Source organism: Phyllobates terribilis, unplaced genomic scaffold (genome assembly GCF_046119375.1).
Source record: "Phyllobates terribilis strain yellow unplaced genomic scaffold, ASM4611937v1 Scaffold_4__5_contigs__length_816908805, whole genome shotgun sequence".
Taxonomy (NCBI): Eukaryota; Metazoa; Chordata; class Amphibia; order Anura; family Dendrobatidae; genus Phyllobates; species Phyllobates terribilis.
The window spans coordinates 717,778,216-717,796,004 of record NW_027362764.1 but is presented as its reverse complement, the minus strand read 5'-3'; the positions used below and the strand labels follow the sequence as shown (position 1 = coordinate 717,796,004).

The 17,789-nt window shown below is 47.8% G+C and overlaps 1 protein-coding gene across 1 annotated transcript; it reads right to left on the bottom strand.

The window, feature by feature from the left end:
- Positions 1-925: 925 nt before the first annotated feature.
- DCAF13 (DDB1 and CUL4 associated factor 13) lies at positions 926-17,774 on the bottom strand. Its single transcript, XM_073679702.1, has 11 exons — positions 17,615-17,774; positions 14,619-14,818; positions 13,310-13,417; positions 12,317-12,406; positions 11,822-11,977; positions 11,281-11,358; positions 10,768-10,850; positions 9,573-9,737; positions 6,755-6,890; positions 3,762-3,925; positions 926-1,701 (listed from the first exon to the last, which is right to left on the bottom strand). The coding sequence occupies exons 1-11, from the start codon at positions 17,682-17,684 to the stop codon at positions 1,614-1,616; spliced, it is 1,338 nt and encodes a 445-aa protein (XP_073535803.1). The 5' UTR covers positions 17,685-17,774; the 3' UTR covers positions 926-1,613.
- Between the last annotated feature and the right edge of the window lie 15 nt (positions 17,775-17,789).

Sequence of the window (17,789 nt, the reverse complement as noted above, 5' to 3'; positions counted from 1 at the left end):
CAAAAAGTTGTGCAGCATTTTTTTTAATTTTTTTTTACTTTTCACTATTTATTAGTCCCATTAGGGGACTTGATCATGTGATCGCTTGTACTATACACAGCAAGACAATAGTATTGCTGTGTACAGAAGAAAAAAAAAAAAGTCACACTCTCCTATAAATGGCAGCTAAACCTTGTCCTTCACAGGAAAACAGTCTTGACAGGCACGAAGTTCTTCAGCAGACCTCTGGCTGTTATGGCAATCCATCGGCGTCCCCAATCATGTCGCGGGAGCGCTTATTAGCAGTTAGAACAGAGCGCTCCCTGCTCTGTTCCACCCGCGGCTGTTAGAGGCAGATGATAGCTGAATAATTCAGCCATCACCTGCCGGTAAATATGCGGGCTCGGCTTGCGAGCTCACATCAGAGGCAGGGAGACGACATATGAGTGACACAGTATGTCATATGTTAAGGGAAAAAAAAACACAGTTTTGGTGATTTCAGAGATGGAAACTTTCACCAATGTAACAATTATCAACTTTCCACAGGATAGTTCTTCTTACCAGAATACCGCTGGACTTTTTTTTTTTGTGCATTTAACACTGCAAGCAAAGTAGATGTGATTTCATGGAACCTCCTGGCCAAGGTTTGTTTAAAAACAGGTTTTTAACCTGTGCATTTTTGTTGGATTTTTTTCCCCTACAGGCTTCAATGGGGAGACTAAAAAACAAAAAAAAAATCACATGTAAAACCGCAATTGTTTGGTTTCTACACTTGCAAAATACAAAAAAAGAAAAAAACCTGCAGCAGAAAAAAGCAATAATCATAGCAGACCTACAGACAAAAACTCTTGTGTTTCCACACGTATGAACACGGCCTTAAGACAACTGGATAAACATTATACAATCTAGAGAGCAAGGCCAAAGGCAAAAAAAAAAAGTACAACAATTCAGTTTATATAACTTATTTTTTATCAAAAAAATCTTACACAGATATAAACAATAGAAATTAACTCAATCTCTCATTATATAGCCAATGAGTATAAAGTGGAGCAACTTTGTAAGGTCGGGAGATATTCAGATTGTCTTGGTCTGTGCAACGCAATAATAAAAAAAAGAGAAAAACTTAAAAAGGTGTTGTCCACTACTCAAACAACTCTTTCTTAAATGCTATAGTGCCTCATACAAAAACCATACAATCACCTCCCAGAATGGAGCAATTCCAGTGATGTTGACACTGCGTCTCCCAGTGCTCACTTACACATTATGTCACATGACCACTGCAGTCAATCGTTGGTTGCTGATGGGTGGCAGCAGTCACAGTTCCATCTGAACTCTGTGACGGAAAGCTGCGTCCCATCAGCGACCACTGGGATAGCATATTTATCAGCATAGGTAGTCTGGGAGGCGAGTCTACGTTTGTAGCATCCTGTAGTGGACAACCCTTTTACCCTTCTGTAGGCTCTATCCTGCCTGCTGATGGTTTCCAGATTTATTTATTTTTTTTTACACTATAAATGAGATGTCCTTGAGATTTGCACCTCCTGTTAGTCCCATCCATAAACATCCCTGGTGCTATAGTACATTACAGGGCCAACATCTGGGCTCAATACTGTGCAACATAAACGGGGCACATATTATTCCAACACGGCCACAACATGCTTCTTCTTCTCCGGTACGATGGGCACTGCTCCCGCTTTGCTGTGTTTGCGGCGATTTACATCCCTGTAAGATTGAAAAAACCAAATATCAATTAGCAAGATAAAATAGTGTCAGTCATCAACGAAGTAATGAATCTTAAAGGGGTTGTCTGCGAAGTAACTCCAGGATACAACATAAAATAAAAAACCACCTCCCTGACCAGCGCTGCACCTCCCCTTCAAGCCTTGTGCCTCTCCCCCCCCCCCCCCCCTGCCAGCCTTTTAGCAAAAAGGCCACGTAACCGCTGCAGCCATCATTATTCCCTCAGTGCAGGAGAACAGTGTTTCTTCCGTCCTGTTAAGAAATAGCGTAGGCTGCAGCCGGTCAGTGACTCCTGAATGACTGCAGCGGTCACATGATATTGTTTGTGTCTGGTGACCAAAAGGGGACACAGAGCTGAGATCAGAGGGTCAATGACAGTCTAGGATATCAGTATACTTATTTTTATTATTTAATGGAGCTTTTATAATAAAAAGGATGACCAGTAGTGGACAATGCCATTATATTGGGCATGTAGTCATCATAGGAGGAGAGAGACAATTTGGGAAGGCCCTCTGAGTGCCATTGTGCTATAGGAACGGCCATTAAGTTGGAAGGCCAGAATTTATCTGCAGGAAAAATAGTGGCTGGCTGCAACTTTATTTAATGGGGAAAGAAACCCCTTTAATCATTGTATAATAAAACTGTATAATATGGATGATGTCCTACAAAAAAAAAACTTTCTAGTCAGTGGCGGTAGGCAGAGGGTCCTAAAAATTGTAGAACTTTTCATTTAGCAGATTGTAAGAATCTTGCCATGATGACTGACCTTTTTTGGGTCAGATAGGTGGGAGTCTTAACTCCAGGCAATGTCATCGATCCCTTGAGTGAAGCAGTCCCCATGTTTCCCAGGCACGGCTATGACAATAGGTAGCGGCGGAGCCACGTACTGCAGCTGCCCTGAATGGAGGGGTCCTACACAAATAGCTACCCAACATCAGAGTAGGCACCCGGACCCCTGATCCCGTGTGATGTTGATAACTTATTCTGTGGGTAACTGCAGAAAACCCTTGGAAAAATATTAAAAGGATATTCTACTACATAAAATCAGCAGCGGCTGTCCCACAATCATCACTAGAAGGGCTCGCTCACACCAGCATATACATCGGACGAGTGTTATCTGATGTTTAATCGGATAGCACTAGGACCAATGTTACTCAATGAGGCAGTACAGAAGCATGATTTTTTTCACTGATAGAATCACTTTGAAATCGAATGCCAATCAAGTCTATGGACGTGTGGGAAACATCAGACTGCACTCGGATGAAATTCCGCTGACTCACGCAATGGCGAAGATGGAGAAATTTTATTCTCCATCTTCTCCTCAGTGTGCATTGATTCTCTCATCCAAGAGAATCAGATCACACGAAGCTGACACTCATCAGTGTCATTTGCATAATCGATTATTCTCTTGGATGAGAGACTCAATGGTTGTCTGCACCTGCCCTAACAGCAAGTTCAGACGAGTGCTGAACTCTGTGGACAAGTCACATCCACAGATTGCATGTGCAGGAGTTGCCTACTATTCACAAGCACTAGTCAGACTAGGCTAGGGCATGCTGCGATTTCTCCCACTGGACCTCTGGTGCATGTAGAAAGCAGCTCGTGTGCACTAGCCCATAGGTTCACATTGCTCTATGCGCAATTTTGTTGCACATGGACTGAAAATACTCTTGTTTGGGCTTAGCCTCGGGGTCAGAGGTGCCATCTTCTGCTGCCAATCACACATTGATTGCAAGGGGCAGCACAGTGGCTCAGTGGTTAGCACTGCAGCCTTGAGGTCCTGGATTCAAATCCCACCAAGGACAACATCTGCAAGGAGTTTGGAGTATAGGAGGAAACCGTAAGAAACCCATACAAAGACATACTTATAGTGGATTTTGTTCGTGAGCCCCAGAGGGGACAGTGATGTTTATAAAGAGCTGAGGAATTAACGGCACTAATGTATAAGTCTACCACATGTTAAACCGTACTGTCTGATAGTAAATACCACAGAACGAGAATGTGTGGCCACTAATCCGTGGCAGCACATATGGAGTACATACTTCTTGCGGTGAGCTTCCCTCATAATGCGCTGTTCTGATATCTGGTTGTATATGGACTTGGGTAAGTGTCTGTGTCGGGCGATTCTCCGGATCTGTGGATGATGCTGGAATTTTTCCTTTACCTTTTGGTTGTAGTTATTGGTGGCCCTCTCTCGCGGAGATAGCTGAAAGACAATACCACCAGAGTTACCTACTATCTAAGACGGGTGCAAAACATAGCGTAGTAAAGCAAAAACGGGATCGGATCCCTACAAATCATTAGGGTTATTCCTTTCTTCGCATATTGACATTATTGGATCCAGCTTGTAAATACAACACTCTTTTTTTCCTTTTGCTTACAGCTTGTTGACTAGGAGACCGACCACCGCTGCAGTCTACCTTCTAAGCATGTCGCTCAAGCTGGCCAGGAAAAGGAGACAACAGTGTGCTCCAGTGATCCTGGCCGGCTCAAAAGCTAATCAAAAAGAAACTGTAAACACTGGGCATGTTTGGTGGTCGGTCTCCTAGGCAACTAGCTTTAAACAACAGCAAAAAAATATGTCAACAGCTGAAGAATGGCTATTTTCAAGCACTATTTGACAATATCCATATGCCATGATGGGAATTTCAGTCCCTGCAAGTGTCACAGCTTTCTGGAGTGGAAGCCGGCAGGAGGAGCTCGGGCTCACCCCATGCTCTCTACTATAGCATTATCTAGGTATCACATCTCCTTAAGATTTAAAGTGAATTAAATGATTAAGAAAAGGAGTAAATATCAGATGATTATTGATTGGGGGAGGGTGTGCTGGCACCATCTTTGCCCCTTCCCATGGTTATTTTCCCTGATGTAGCCTAAACAGAGCACTAATTTTTGTGTTTTGTTTTTTTTTTCCCCCCATCGTGCAGCAAGTTGTCGGCAGCCTCCGAATGAGGCTTTTATTCTAATTAAAAGCAATGATTTTCTTTAATTTAATTGAAGAACAGTAAAGCGATGTTGCTGATTTGGTACAAGCTAAACACTTTAGTCGACCAAAAGCGGCGTGTGCGCAGAACATTACCGGGAGGTGCAGAAAGGAAGCAAGATTAACACTTTCGGCACGACAGGCAAAGACGCTCAGGCTTTGCCTAGAAGATGTTGTGAACTTAGAAAGAAGAAATACACTTACGATGAAAAGAAAGACAAGTACAATGAAAAGCCATATTGTCTCCTTGCACTTCTGTGGGATCTCAATGGGTTAGGCAGTGTGTGTCCTGGCAGCTGCTTAGGGTGCGGTGCTTACTCCAAACTAGTGATTTGGTTCTTGAGAACTAAAAGGTTTTTCCCGATACTTGGTAGCCAGTTAATTCAGGGGTTTCCATAAGGTATAACAGAGGATTATGTATTGCTTCTTTAATATTGAAAAAAAGAAGACTTTAATATGCCCTCAGTCATTAAATGGTGACATAGCACCGCTCTCCTGGCGATTAGCATTAGCCGAACACTAAGAGGTGAACAAGTTAGGATTCAATTAATAGTGTTTCCTTGTCAACGCGTTAAGCGATGACCTGAACGCCGAAAAATAAATCAGCGATGGTGCAGGAGTCAGAGGAGTCCTAAAGTCACCTGCGGCAGTGCAAAGGCTGGAGAGCGCCTCCATGTGGCAAGAGACATTGATGGAATACTTTGCACATGGCTGGTAGTTAGAATTAGCATAACAACCCCCCCCCCCCCAAAAAAAAAAAAACACATACTAAATTATTCACGGTTGTGATGTTTACTTGCTCTTGCGGTTTGTTGAACTAGGAACAGACATTTGTAAACTGATTTGCAGAACAATTTCTGGCACCTTAAGGGGTCAGAGGAAGCGAAAGAAGGGGGTTATATAGGGATAGAAAAGATGGGGGCATGGAGTCTGCTCCTTCCCATAAAAGACATTAAGGGAGAGTTTTTCTTTAGGTGGTCGGGAGAAAATGCTACGTCCAGAAGGGGCCCCTCGGCACTTAAATGTTTCCTCTTCGCCTTCCAAGAGCAGAATGCTATTATTTTTCATCGATATAGAGCTGTTTTAGGGCTATTTTTCTTGTGGGACACATATATTACTACAATTTTTTTTTTCTACTGGTCCATCCATGACCTTGAATCTCCAATCACTTGCACTATCATACTGTAGTATTACAGTCTATTGGAGAATTACCAGTCTCCTATGAAACCTTTGGCTGGGCTTCATTGGCTTCACTTGGATTTTCAGTTACTACATCTACCGGGGCTTCACCCCTTAAAACCCACTTATAATTTTTCCAGGATACACACACTAATGAGGATTATTATTATTATTTTTTTTACTACATTTTTGTATTAGTACATTTTACTTTTTTTAGTGAAATAATGGAACAAATAAAAGGGGGTTAAAAAATAAATAAAAAGTTGTGCCCCCTCCCCCCCCCCGTCATTTTTTAATAAGGGATGTATAGTTCTGTCTCCTCAGGGGCGGGCTTATAGCCGTAGTCTGTGCCTCTGAGGACTTGGTTAACGTTCTATTTTTTTTTTTTGCTAGTTAATTTACATTTTATATACATTGTGCCCACTATAATCTTAAAAAAAAAAAAAAAATTTTGATGAATCGGCCCTAAAATGTCCCACCAAAGCTTTGATGTGAGAGAACTGGCATAAAATATTTGGAAAAGTCATAAAATGTTTGCACATTGCGAAGTAGCGCAGATATTTTGCGACTTTTGGAGTTTTCCTGACAGTTTGAATAGATTTTGCCGAAAATGAGCAGACCTGGGACAGGACATTGCCACAACCAGCCAATTTATTAAAAGGGATGGCTTTGGTACACCAGGAATGCTACTCCAGTCTCAGACTGGAGTAGCATTTCTGTTGCGGAGCACGCCACCATCAGGACTGCTTTAATAAATCTGCCCCAATATCAGTGATGGGCGAGTCTGATGAGGAGTCTCATGCTGTAGATCAGGCCGTAGGTGCAGGATCTCTGCAGATGCAGTTAGTGCATTGCTTTCTTGGACAGTCTTACCAGGCTGAGCTTCTCCGATGCTTTTGCTTTCCAGATACGGATGTTCATTTCGTCTGAGCCGCACAGAATGTACTTGTTGTCAGAAGACCAGCGGACGCAGGTGACGTGCTGCATCCTCTTCGTGTGGTACACCTCCCTGTGATCGACCAAGTTACGGGTTCAATCATTTCTGAATGTGCAATACATACAGCAACGGCAGGTCATTGAGTCACTCATTCAGTTCCCTCTCTAGCCAATATGTCTGACTGCCATTGACATGGGAAAGACTTGCAGGACCCACTTCCATAACTCCAGATAAGAGCCCTGGGAACCTCCTTCCATCCTTGGGGTGTCTTTTGTAGGCCTGGCAAGACGTCATTGCTGTGGTGTGACACATACATAACAATCGTGCCGACCCTCTAGTCACAGCAGTCACCGGCAGGTAGAAGAAGGTTCGCAGGCCTCTAGTCCGGCAGCCACAGACTAATGACGTGACGGATATACTCTTTTTGTTCACCTCTAGTTACAACCAGTCAGACATTTTCCCTATGTGGTGGCCATTTAGATGAGAAGATGTACATGTAGCAGTCGTTCGCCAGATCCAGCTGTTTCTGCCGCTTATAAGAGTCGCCTACTTTGAGCAAGATCCGATGTATGACCCCCATGTGCCGATAGGGAGTATAGTCAGGGTGATACCCCGGTATGGGAAGTCTTCAGGATTGTGATGTCTGATGCAGCCATGTTGCAGACAGGATTCAAATAATAAAAGTATTCAGAATAGCACACGACCTGAGGTCCGGCCTATTGTGGCCCCGCGGTCCTGACATTACCATCTAGCTCCTACAGCATCTGAAGCATGTATGGTGAGCGGCCATTACGCCTTGCTTTACTACACACGCATCAGTGCCAGAACTGCAGGACCAGGACCACCGACTTTACCCCTTTTATTTTTTCCTACAATGCAGATTTAGGAGGGCGACATCTTTAGAAAGCCATTATCATCCTGTACAGTTGAGCAAAAACTGCCCTAGTCCAGTCGTCTGTGGCAGCCAGACCAGGGCAGTCCTCACTTCTGTGGCCGGCGTTCTCAGACCCGGCATTGGCATATCACCAGGTCGGGGAGCTGAGTAAGTGTAAGAGGTGTCCAAGATGCTGGCCCCATAAATGACCACTTATCTGTGGCGGCCAGACAACGGAGCAGAGCAGCGCGAGACCATCTGCTCAACCCCACCATCCTACATAACCGTAAGGCAGTGGATTAGTGATAGATTTTATATTAATGTTTTTAGTGGACTTTTCATGACGAGCGGGTGAACCAGGGCCGGCGTCAGCACCCGGGCAAGTGCCGGGGCCCTGAGCAGGCGGAGGGGCCCACTCACTGTCGGGGACCCCTGCGTGCTATGAGACCCGTGAGCGGTGCAGTGCCAGCGCCCGCTCCCCCCCACTTGCTCAGGGCCCCGGCACAATACTACAATACTTACCTCTCCCCATGCCTCCGCACAACAGGTTCGGTCTCTTCTGCGGCTGCTGCACGGTGACGTCACCGCACCCTCTGACCTGAGACGTCTTTATACTGCGCTCTCTCCTGAGCAGTCACAGGCAGCGCAGAGCGGGAAGACGCCGGCGCGGGTGAGGGGTTCGGAGCAGCGGCAGCAGGTGAGAAGTGAGGTGAGTATTTGTTTTTTAATATATGGAGGCATGGGGCATTATAAAGGGGGGGGAGATGACATCCGGCATGGGGCATTATAAGGGGGGGGGGTGACATCCTGCATGGGGCATTATAAGGGGGAAGGTGACATCCTGCATGGGGCATTATGTGTGTGTGTGGGGGGGGGGCGACAGCCTGCATGGGGCATTATTTTGGGGCCAGTATTCTGTATGGAGCATTATAAGGGGGCCAGTATCCTGTACAGAGCGTAATATGGGGGCCAGTATCCTGCATGGGGCATTATTTTGGGGACAGTATTCTGTATGGAGCATTATAAGGGGGCCAGTATCCTGTACAGAGAGTAATATGGGGGCCAGTATCCTGCATGGAGAATTATTTGGGGGTCAGTATTCTGTATGGAGCATTATACGGGGGCAAGTATTCTGTATGGAACATTATAAGGGGGCCAGTATCCTGCACGGAGCGTAATATGGGGGTCAGTATCCTGCACGGAGCATTATTTGGGCGCCAGTATTCTGTATGGAGCATTATAAGGGGGCCAGTATCCTGTACAGAGCGTAATATGGGGGACAGTATCCTGCATGGAGAATTATTTGGGGGGCAGTATTCTGTATGGAACATTATAAGGGGGCCAGTATTCTGTATGGAGCATTATAAGGGGGCCAGTATCTTGTACAGAGCGTAATATGGGGGCCAGTATCCTGTATGGAGCATTTTATGGGGGCCATTATTCTGTATGGAGCGATTCACCGGTTTCTGAGCTATTGTGGAATTTACAATAGATATTGGTCATGTAATGTAAGAAGTGAAATCTTTGGCCTTGTACTATATATATATATTTCTCTACTGTATCTGTGCATCATGAAGCGTGGTATGTATTAAAGGGGCCCACAGAGACTCTTTCGCCCGGGGCCCACAAAAACCTGGAGCCGGCCCAGGGCTGAACTCTCCTACAGATTTAGCACCTACTAAAGTGAACTTTGCAAGCTCAAAAATTCTGAACTTTCTTGCAATTTCTCTCCCCTAGACAGACTTGAAAACGTATTGGCTAATCTATATATATTATAGTTGCACCCGTGTGTTATCCCCTATGTATCCCCAGACTTTCAGCCCCATAATGACTTTAGTTTGCACCTTTTTTTCCCCAGTGTTTCTATGGGAAAAACTCACCTGCTGTGTCCGCTGCTAAAGGGGTAGATGCGGATGGATTTATCAAAGCTGGCAGTCACAAATTCTTTCCCGGTTGGAGAGTAGTCGACATCCAGCACAGCGGATACGTGGTCCATGTGTACAATTACGGGGGCAGTCATGTATCTCATGTCATACGTGTAAAGTCTGCAGGACGAAACGGTTCATGATGAAGTCAGAAAAAACATTTGTCTTAATACAAACTTGTGAATCACATAATATGAGCTCTTCCTGCCATTTGTTTTAATTTAACAGGGTTTATTAAAACATTAATACTGATGATCTATCCTTAGGACAGACATGTGATCACTATCAGAGCAGAGGGGGTCTCGCTCAAAGTACCAGCTCCATATACCGAGCAATGACCATGCATGTTGCTTACAGCTCTCTCCCATATAGGTGAACAGGGACCCCGACAACTTGAGACTGATGATCTCTTGAAAGGACGGGTAAAGGGGTTATTCCCAATGGATAGGGGGTGTCTTATGGACTGTTGTGTATCTGATCTCTGGGACCCTCGGCAATCCCAAGGAGGATCTGCAGAGATCTGTATTGAATGGGGCAGAATTGTGCATGCTCAACCTTCCTACATTCATCGTCTATAGGAAAGCTGAGCTAGGCGCTGCACTATTTCCGGCTGTCATATAATCGATGAATGAAGGTGGAGAAGAGCATGTGTACCTCTGCTGCATTCAAGATGGGGCTTCTGCTTGGAATCGCTGGCGGTCCCAGCGGTCAGATGCGCAGCGATCCATATGCCATCCCCTATCCAGGGGATAGGAGCGGGGGGGGGGGGGGGGGCAGGAACAACATATTTTGTGAATAACCCTTTTATAGAAGAAAACCACTTTCAGCTAGCCCAGTGATCTGCAGCAGACGTGATCACCGGTCATACATGCCGCTCCGTGCAGGGGAAATGTAGCATTACATGAAGACAAAGAAAATGAATGCCTTTCCATGTAATACATGGATGGCCGAGGAGCGCCAGTGCCACTGATACTGAGCGGCTCCTTGCTCTGAGTGATGAAGTGGGGACATGGAATATACAGGGGGTGGTCTCATTTATTTCTCCCTGGATGATGGAGGAGGCGACAGGGCGGCTGATACTCACAGGGGACATTGTACCTGAATGACAGCACAATGACGGCTAAGCCCTGTCCTACAGACTTTTACTTACTTGTAGTTCTCGTTAGCGGCTGTGAATATAAAGGCCTCCATAGGGTTCCAGCAGAGAGCATTGGTCCTCATTTCCAGAATCATCTGCCCCATTAAAGAAAAGGATTATTCAACAAGTAACAAGAAGCAGAAACTACATAAAGGAACGGCAGCTCCGCAGGTTTAGGAAATACTTATAATCTGCAATAGGCACCAAGCAGGTAGATGTAGTCAGGAGGGCGCCTTTCTAAATATTCCCAATGACAGGCGATAACTTGCATGGCTCCGACCGCTGGGACCACCATCAATCTCAAGAACGGGGCTCTGAAAGGGCCCCAGTTGGACTGGAGGTAGCCAGGTATGGCACGTTGTTATCCAAAGTAGTCCCACAGGTGGTCACTGGAGCATTTCAGAGGCTTGTTCTCGGCATTGTATGGGGTCCCTAGCCGTCCAATCCCATGGTGATGAATGGGCCTCAGAACTGGGGTATCTTCCAATTAACGCACAAGCGGGGGGCTCTCGGGGCGGCACTTGCCTTTTTCAGTGGTGTAGGCTTCCGCAGGTCATAAAGAACTATACTCCGGTCTGCGGCACAGCTTCCCAAAATCTGTGTCTGAAAAACAAAGTCATCCTAAAGTAATTCACAGAAGATGATAATGTAAAAAGCCGCTAGGAAAGAGAAAAACCTTCCCTCCATACCACAACAAGAGGAGGGCGACATGACCGTGTAATCACACTCAGTGGCACTTTTACAAAACGCTCAATATCAGAAGTTGTGATTTTTGGGGTTGGTCAGGTTGTGCGGAATTCCAATGGGGTGGAGGAAGCACTGAGCCGACTCTCCACAAGATCAGAAACAGGCTCAGAGGAGAGCAGCAGCCCCTCCATATTAGTCATTGTTGGGGGTGTATAGTGTGGACCAATAGACGCGCTTTTGTGAGAACAATCGTGGTGATATACAGTGAGCTAAGCGTATCAGCACGAGTATTTATCCTGTCCAGATCGTTTCAGATGAGCAGCAACGCCATACACAGCATGGAAAGCTGGAATTATCAGAGCTAGCAAACAAGCGTTACCTCGATGGGATTAAATCTGACACTATGGATGCTGTCCACACCCCAGGTGTAGGATCGCATGGGACAGGTCCTCTGCTCGTCCCAGATGTCCACTTGCTGTCCACAGGTAGCGAACACTGCGTCCGTCCAGTGGTGATCCACCCCGGTAAACACAGTCTGCAAACAAGAGAGCAAGAAGACTACAAATTAGGACTCAAAAAAAGTAAATAATAAAAACAGAGCTACAATACGGGACTAAAGTGTAAAATTAGTGGCACTTTAACCTTCCAGTGGAAAATGTCATTAACACGTCGATCCAGGAAAGGTCATCAGTATCAGATTGGTTCAGGTCCGAAGCCTCCATTATTCATCTGCGGTGCCTGGTTGCCATTACAGTGCCACTATGGCACCAGAACTTAGGTGAAATGGTCACTGGCCCACCTAAATACCGCGCATGTACAATACGGGGGTCCACGGTGCTTGAGGGAAAGGTTCAGCTCCTATTCAGCATTTTACCTTTCCTAGAACTGTATTGATCGGCTCCTCTTTCTCACCATATCCCGGATTTTCCATCTTCCATTGCTTCACGGTCTTATCATCACCGACCTAATGCAGAAGTATAAACCTATTAGAATTTAATAATGGGGGCTTGTGCTTGTGCTCGCCCTCCCCGATATCTAGAGTCCCTACTTTTCACCTGGTCCATTTACAAAACACAGATGACATTGTGCCCTACTGCTGAGACCCCCAGATCAGCTATAATCTGTGGGGTACCATGGCGGTAAGCGCTCAAAATCCCTGCATAGCAACATTACACAGCTCCTATTTAAACCAATGGGTTATCTGTATTAGGCCACATTCACACACCCATGTGATGTCCATTTTTTTTTTTGGACAGCACACGGACCCATATGGTTCCATGTCTCCGGTCCGGGGGTTTCAGAGCAGGTCCTATTCTCATCTATTTTGCAGATCAGACTCAATCATTAAAGTTTATGAGACCCGGATGATACTAGACTGAGTAATTCAGTTTACCATCTGAGTTTCATCCAATTAAAGTCAATGGATGAAAAAAAGTTCAGAAAAAAAAAAAAAAGGATGCAACTAGGATTACAACTGAGAAAAAAACAAACAAACGGGAGAATGCAACCTAATGCAAGATGAGACAGATCCTTCCTCTGGAGAAAGACATCTCCTGAAACCGCACCATCCAAAAGTTAAGGATCCTGAGAAGAAGACCCCTCCACTACTGACTCCTTACGGTATATGAGATGAAATGTAAAATGGCACAACCACCTGTGCCGTCTACCCGGACAGCACCCACCGCTGAGCTCAGTCATTGGCTGCAGCAGTGATGTGCCCGGCAGACATGCGATCACCACTGTAAAAGATGGAAGCAGGGGGCAAGTGACTGCTCCTCCTACTACAACCATCTAGTGCAAGATGATAAGCGTAAAAAAAATATTCCAAGAAAACCCCTTTGAATTTGTCACCATCACATATACGTACGGTTAAAAAAGACGTCCCGCAGAACCGCACGCACATCGCTCGCACAAAGCCTTCGTGAGCTTGCACCGTGCGGGTGCACTTGTGGGTGGTCAGGTTCCAGATCTTCACCTGCGGAAATAAAGGAGGAGATCATCGCTGGATATGAAGAGACGACCAAAGCAGCTGCCATTAGTCACAAAACACAGGGGGTCCTGTAGATTACTATAAGGTCAGGAGTTGTCCTCATGGCTCCCCCCTTTATACCTTATTAGGGCTGATAGAGGACAGTGAAGGTCCCTTGCTTGGAGCCTTCACATACCAGCGCGTCCAGGCATTACATGTACTCATGTGGATGGGATGGCCGTCATGTATGGCTCTGTTCACAACTGCTCTTTGGTCTCCATTCTTAATGGGAACCACAGTACTGACTAATCAGTCTCACGGTGAACCTCCCCGACTCAGCCTTGCGTCTGACCATCACCTAATCCTCGAGCGGCCGGGGAAGCTCTGATTTTTTGGTTACTCCATATTTTAATGTTTTATGTATGTAGCTCTTTCACAGAACAGTGTGTCTCCATGGTTACAGACTACAAACAAATCATTGAGGTCTGATCTTGTAGACGTATTTCGTCGCTATGCTAACCTACAGGCCAGCAGGACGCGTTTCCTTTGGTATACACAGTAAGGAAACAATGAGACACAGCTCCCTTCAATTACCCTCCTTACATGTCTCAAAGGGAATCTGTCAGCAGGTTTTTCTATGTAATCTGAGAGCAACATGATGTAGGGGCAGAGAGCGGTGTCACTTACTGGACTGTTTTTGTATCAATACAATCAGTGTTTTATCAGCAGGAGATTATCGCTACAGGACTAGGTGTCTGGTGCCTCCAGGTCCAACCTCGCCCCAGCACTGATTAGCAGCTTACTGTCAATACACAATGTTCTCAAAAGTTGCCAATCAGAGCTTTGGGGGCGGGGTTATACAAAGCTCAGCATTCAGAGCACTGCTAGATCTGCAGCAGAGAAAACGGATTATATCACAACTGCTGCAACCAGTAAGTGACATATCACTGGAATCAGGGTCTCAGCTCCTACATAATGCAGCTCTCAGATTACATAGAAAAAAACGGCTTTATTCATACATTGATCGTAGCATCTAAGGAAGTTAAACGGCCAACACTGAAGGCTTCTCGAGTCCAGGTGGCTACTGTAGGAGCGGCTGTGTCTGATACGTCAAAGGGGTTAATCAAGACGTGCAACGCTGCTTGAAGAAAAGAAAAAAAAAAGGTTCCTAAAGTTTACACCCCCTGTAGCGGCTGTGGTTCCTTACCTCTCCGTCACACGCCCCTGACAGCACCGTGGACAAGCTCTTGGGATGTTTGGCCATACAGTTCACTCCATCTCTGTGACCTTCCAGTGCGGCAATGAACGGCTTAGCGAACACGCGCTCCAGCTTGGTGGCATTCAGCGCTCTGGTGTATTCACGTGGCACCTCAAATGGGTGGAGCGAGGGGTCGTAGTTACGTGGCACTGGAAGAGAAAGCATCTAGAGTCAACACAGAAGCCTTAAAATCTTTATGGTAAACTGCCCATGTGACACGGCTGGAACGGTGCCGGCACAGAGTACGGGCTGTTCTTATTCTAAACGGGGGAATATAGTGATGGAGAAGGAGATGGCCAAGTAGTGGACAACCCCTGTAAGATCTCTGCTTGCTGTCATAGCATAGACACCTTCATTTCTATCTGGGTCACGTGATGAGTTGTACTTTTGAATGATACCATTGAGTTTACCATATCGTGCACAGGAAAATGAAAAATAACAATTCCAAGTGCGGTGAAAATGCAAAAAAAAAAAAAAAAAAAAAGGGCAATTCTACAATAGTTTTTTTTTTTTTTTTACCATGTTCACTAAATGCTAAAACTGACCTGGCAATACGATTCCCCAGGTCAGCACGAGTACTCAGATACCAAACATGGATAGGAACTTTATTTAAGTGGTGAAAAAAATTCTGAAATTTATACGAAAAAAAGTTTTTGTATTGGTCGCCATTTTCAGAGACCTGTAAGCAGGGCCGGCTCCAGGTTTTTCTGGGCCCCGGGCGAAAGAGTCATGAGTGATATCTATTGTAAATTCTACAAAAGCTCAGAAACGGGCGAATCGCTCCACACAGTATACTGGGCCTCATATGGAATACTGGCCCCCATATAAGGCTCCATACGGAATACTGGCCACCATATAAGGCTCCATACGGAATACTGGCCCCCATATAAGGCTCCATACGGAATACTGGCCCCCATATAAGGCTCCATACGGAATACTGGTCCCCATATAATGCCACATGCAGGCCGTCACCCCCTCTCTCCATAATGCCCCATGCAGGCTGTCACCCCCTCTCTCCATAATGCCCCATGCAGGCTGTCACCCCCCCCCCCCCCCATATAATGCCCCATGCCTCCATACATTAAAAAAAAAAATCAAATACTCACCTCCCTCCTCCTCACCTGCTGCAGCTGCTCGGGTCCGGACTCCAGCGTTGTCGGTGTCTTCCCGCTCTGTGCTCCCTGTGACGGCTCAGGGGGACGGCGCGGTGGAGAGACGTCACCGCGCCCTCTGACCTGAGACGTCACAGGGAGCACAGAGCAGGAAGACAGCGGCTCTGCGGAGGCACGGGGAGAGGTAAGTATCCGGCTGCCGGGGCCCTGAGCAAGCAGCGGAGAACGGCGGGCGCTAACACCGCTCTCCTCCGCCCATAGCGCGACTGCCAGTGGGCCCCTCTGCCTGCTCAGGGCCCCGGCACTTGCCCGGGTGCTGACGCCGGCCCTGCCTGTAAGGTTTTCTTTTTTCGGGATCTGGGGCTGAGTGAGGGCTTATTTTTTGCATTTTGGGGTAGATACATATATAAAAATGTGTTATTGTCGCACTTGAATTCAGGTGGTTATTGCTGCACAGTGAACGCCAGATAAACAAAACAAACAGTGGAATTGTTTTTTTTCACCATTTGGATTTTTTCGGAGCTTCACTACATTATACTTTAATATGGACGGCGCCATTCAGAAGTACAACTCGTCCAGCGAAAACCAAAACCCACAGACGGAAAACAAAAAAGTTACAGCTCCTGGTAACTAATGCACAAAGACGAATGCTGCCCGCAGTAATAATACTGTTACCACCCAGGTCCCACACAGAAATATTCACTCCCTTGTAGACCAGCCTGCCCCCCGCGGGGCGCTCCATGACACCGCACCAGCCAGCCCCCCGCGGGGCGCTCCATGACACCGCACCAGCCAGCCCCCCGCGGGGCGCTCCATGACACCGCACCAGCCAGCCCCCCGCGGGGCGCTCCATGACACCGCACCAGCCAGCCCCCCGCGGGGCGCTCCATGACACCGCACCAGCCAGCCCCCCGCGGGGCGCTCCATGACACCGCACCAGCCAGCCCCCCGCGGGGCGCTCCATGACACCGCACCAGCCAGCCCCCCGCGGGGCGCTCCATGACACCGCACCAGCCAGCCCCCCGCGGGGCGCTCCATGACACCGCACCAGCCAGCCCCCCGCGGGGCGCTCCATGACACCGCACCAGCCAGCCCCCCGCGGGGCGCTCCATGACACCGCACCAGCCTGCCCCCCGCGGGGCGCTCCATGACACCGCACCAGCCTGCCCCCCGCGGGGCGCTCCATGACACCGCACCAGCCTGCCCCCCGCGGGGCGCTCCATGACACCGCACCAGCCTGCCCCCCGCGGGGCGCTCCATGACACCGCACCAGCCTGCCCCCCGCGGGGCGCTCCATGACACCGCACCAGCCTGCCCCCCGCGGGGCGCTCCATGACACCGCACCAGCCTGCCCCCCGCGGGGCGCTCCATGACACCGCACCAGCCTGCCCCCCGCGGGGCGCTCCATGACACCGCACCAGCCTGCCCCCCGCGGGGCGCTCCATGACACCGCACCAGCCTGCCCCCCGCGGGGCGCTCCATGACACCGCACCAGCCTGCCCCCCACGGGGCGCTCCATGACACCGCACCAGCCAGCCCCCTACGGGGCGCTCCATGACACCGCACCAGCCTGCCCCCTACGGGGCGCTCCATGACACCGCACCAGCCTGCCCCCTACGGGGCGCTCCATGACACCGCACCAGCCTGCCCCCTATGGGGCGCTCCATGACACCAGCCTGCCCCCTACAGGGCAATAAATGCCATGACACCACACAAGTGCGCAGACAGCCGGGATACATAGGTAACTAGACACACTATGTGCACAGGTCAGAAGTCAATAAAGTTGGGGATCTTGAATCCCCCCACGAGACCATCACGTCGCACAGTTCTCACCTCTGGGCAGATCCTTCTTGGTCTCCCGCACGTAATCATCAGGATTTCTACACAACACCTTCACCTTCATGGCGACTACCAAACCGTGCTCCTCTCGCTCCCGTACACCGCATGGACCGGAAGTAAAAGGTCAGCGCTTCCTGTGTTCTGCGTCATTCCATCGTGGCCACCATCT

Excerpts from the sequence above, each read along its gene's own strand:
- DCAF13 (XM_073679702.1), bottom strand. The coding sequence starts at position 17,684 with ATGAAGGTGAAGGTGTTGTGTAGAAATCCTGATGATTACGTGCGGGAG. Across the intron at positions 14,819-17,614 it reads CAAGAAGGATCTGCCCAGAG|TGCCACGTAACTACGACCCC; the intron begins GTGAGAACTGTG and ends TTTCTCTTCCAG. Across the intron at positions 10,851-11,280 it reads AGCCTACACCACTGAAAAAG|ATGATTCTGGAAATGAGGAC; the intron begins GCAAGTGCCGCC and ends TTAATGGGGCAG.